This window comes from Pygoscelis adeliae, unplaced genomic scaffold (genome assembly GCF_000699105.1).
Source record: "Pygoscelis adeliae isolate BGI_AS28 unplaced genomic scaffold, ASM69910v1 Scaffold100, whole genome shotgun sequence".
Taxonomy (NCBI): domain Eukaryota; kingdom Metazoa; phylum Chordata; class Aves; order Sphenisciformes; family Spheniscidae; genus Pygoscelis; species Pygoscelis adeliae.
Genome location: NW_008824034.1, coordinates 3,454,573 through 3,455,526, shown reverse-complemented (window position 1 = coordinate 3,455,526; position 954 = coordinate 3,454,573). Strand labels below are relative to the sequence as shown.

General features: G+C 56.7%; 1 protein-coding gene across 1 annotated transcript in view; it reads right to left on the bottom strand.

Annotated features, from left to right (window-relative positions):
• Positions 1–954, bottom strand: part of CD99L2 (CD99 molecule-like 2) — a 23,130-nt gene that overhangs the window by 6,121 nt on the left and 16,055 nt on the right. Inside the window, exon 9 of the mRNA XM_009331394.1 lies at positions 803–933. Within this exon, the coding sequence (XP_009329669.1) occupies positions 803–933 (131 nt within the window). The remainder of the gene's footprint in view (positions 1–802; positions 934–954) is intronic.

The window sequence follows — 954 nt, the reverse complement described above, 5'->3', positions numbered from 1 at the left end:
CTGCTGATCTAATTTACCAAAATCCTGTTTGTTTCAGGCACAACTGGGAAAATAGCACGATTCCAGCACAAATTTCCAACCCCGAACACCCTTCCCCCAAAGCAAAGGAGTCTCGCAGGAGATTTCATTTGATTAATTTAAAAAGAGCTTTTTCCATCTGTTTGCAACCACCCCGTAACAGGCTGCAGGAGCCCACCATGGCCAGGCCGGTGCTGTGGGGTGAGGCTGTCGGGACACCTCCTGCAATGCTTACACCGAGCAACTTTATGGGGCAGCTTGTGCAAAAGGCACTTTCTGGGAATAGGAAGCTTTGCTGCTTAATTTGCACTTAATTGCAGTGATTGCTGCACGCCTGTGGGAGGGTGGGGTGGTGGCGCGACACAGCCGTGGTTGCAGATGCTCGCTGTGCTTCCCTCGCTGCTGCCTGGTGAGTTTTTACCTTTCGCTGAGATTTTGGGGTTTTTTTGGTTGGTTGGTTTGTTTGGGGGTGTGGTGGTTTTTTTCCATATTTACCCTGTTTAGTGTCCCTGTTTTGGTGTTTGGCTGTGACTGTCAGTGGGTGCGTGTGAGGGGCTGTGCGCATCCTCCAGGACGGCAGCGGGTCCTGGGGCTGTCGTTGCTGCTGGGTTCCTGCCTGTGCAACGCCTGACAGGGTGAGGGGGCTGAGGGGAGGGAAGGGCTCTGCTCTGCCAGCTCGGGGTCACCCCCTCCTGTCTCCAGGATGGAAAATGGCAGCAGGGTTCAGGGAGCAAAGAGGGGGGTGCTTGCTCTGCACCCCTGAAGCAGTCGGGGAGGGACTTACGCTGGATGCTGAAGCAGAACTTCTTCTGCTGGTAGGAGATGTAGCTGGAGACGGCCCCGATGAGTGCCATGGCCAGGGCGCTGGCGATACCGGCGATCGCCCCCGTCTCTGCCACTCTGCCTGTGGGCCCAGAGGGAGCCGGGGGGCTGGGG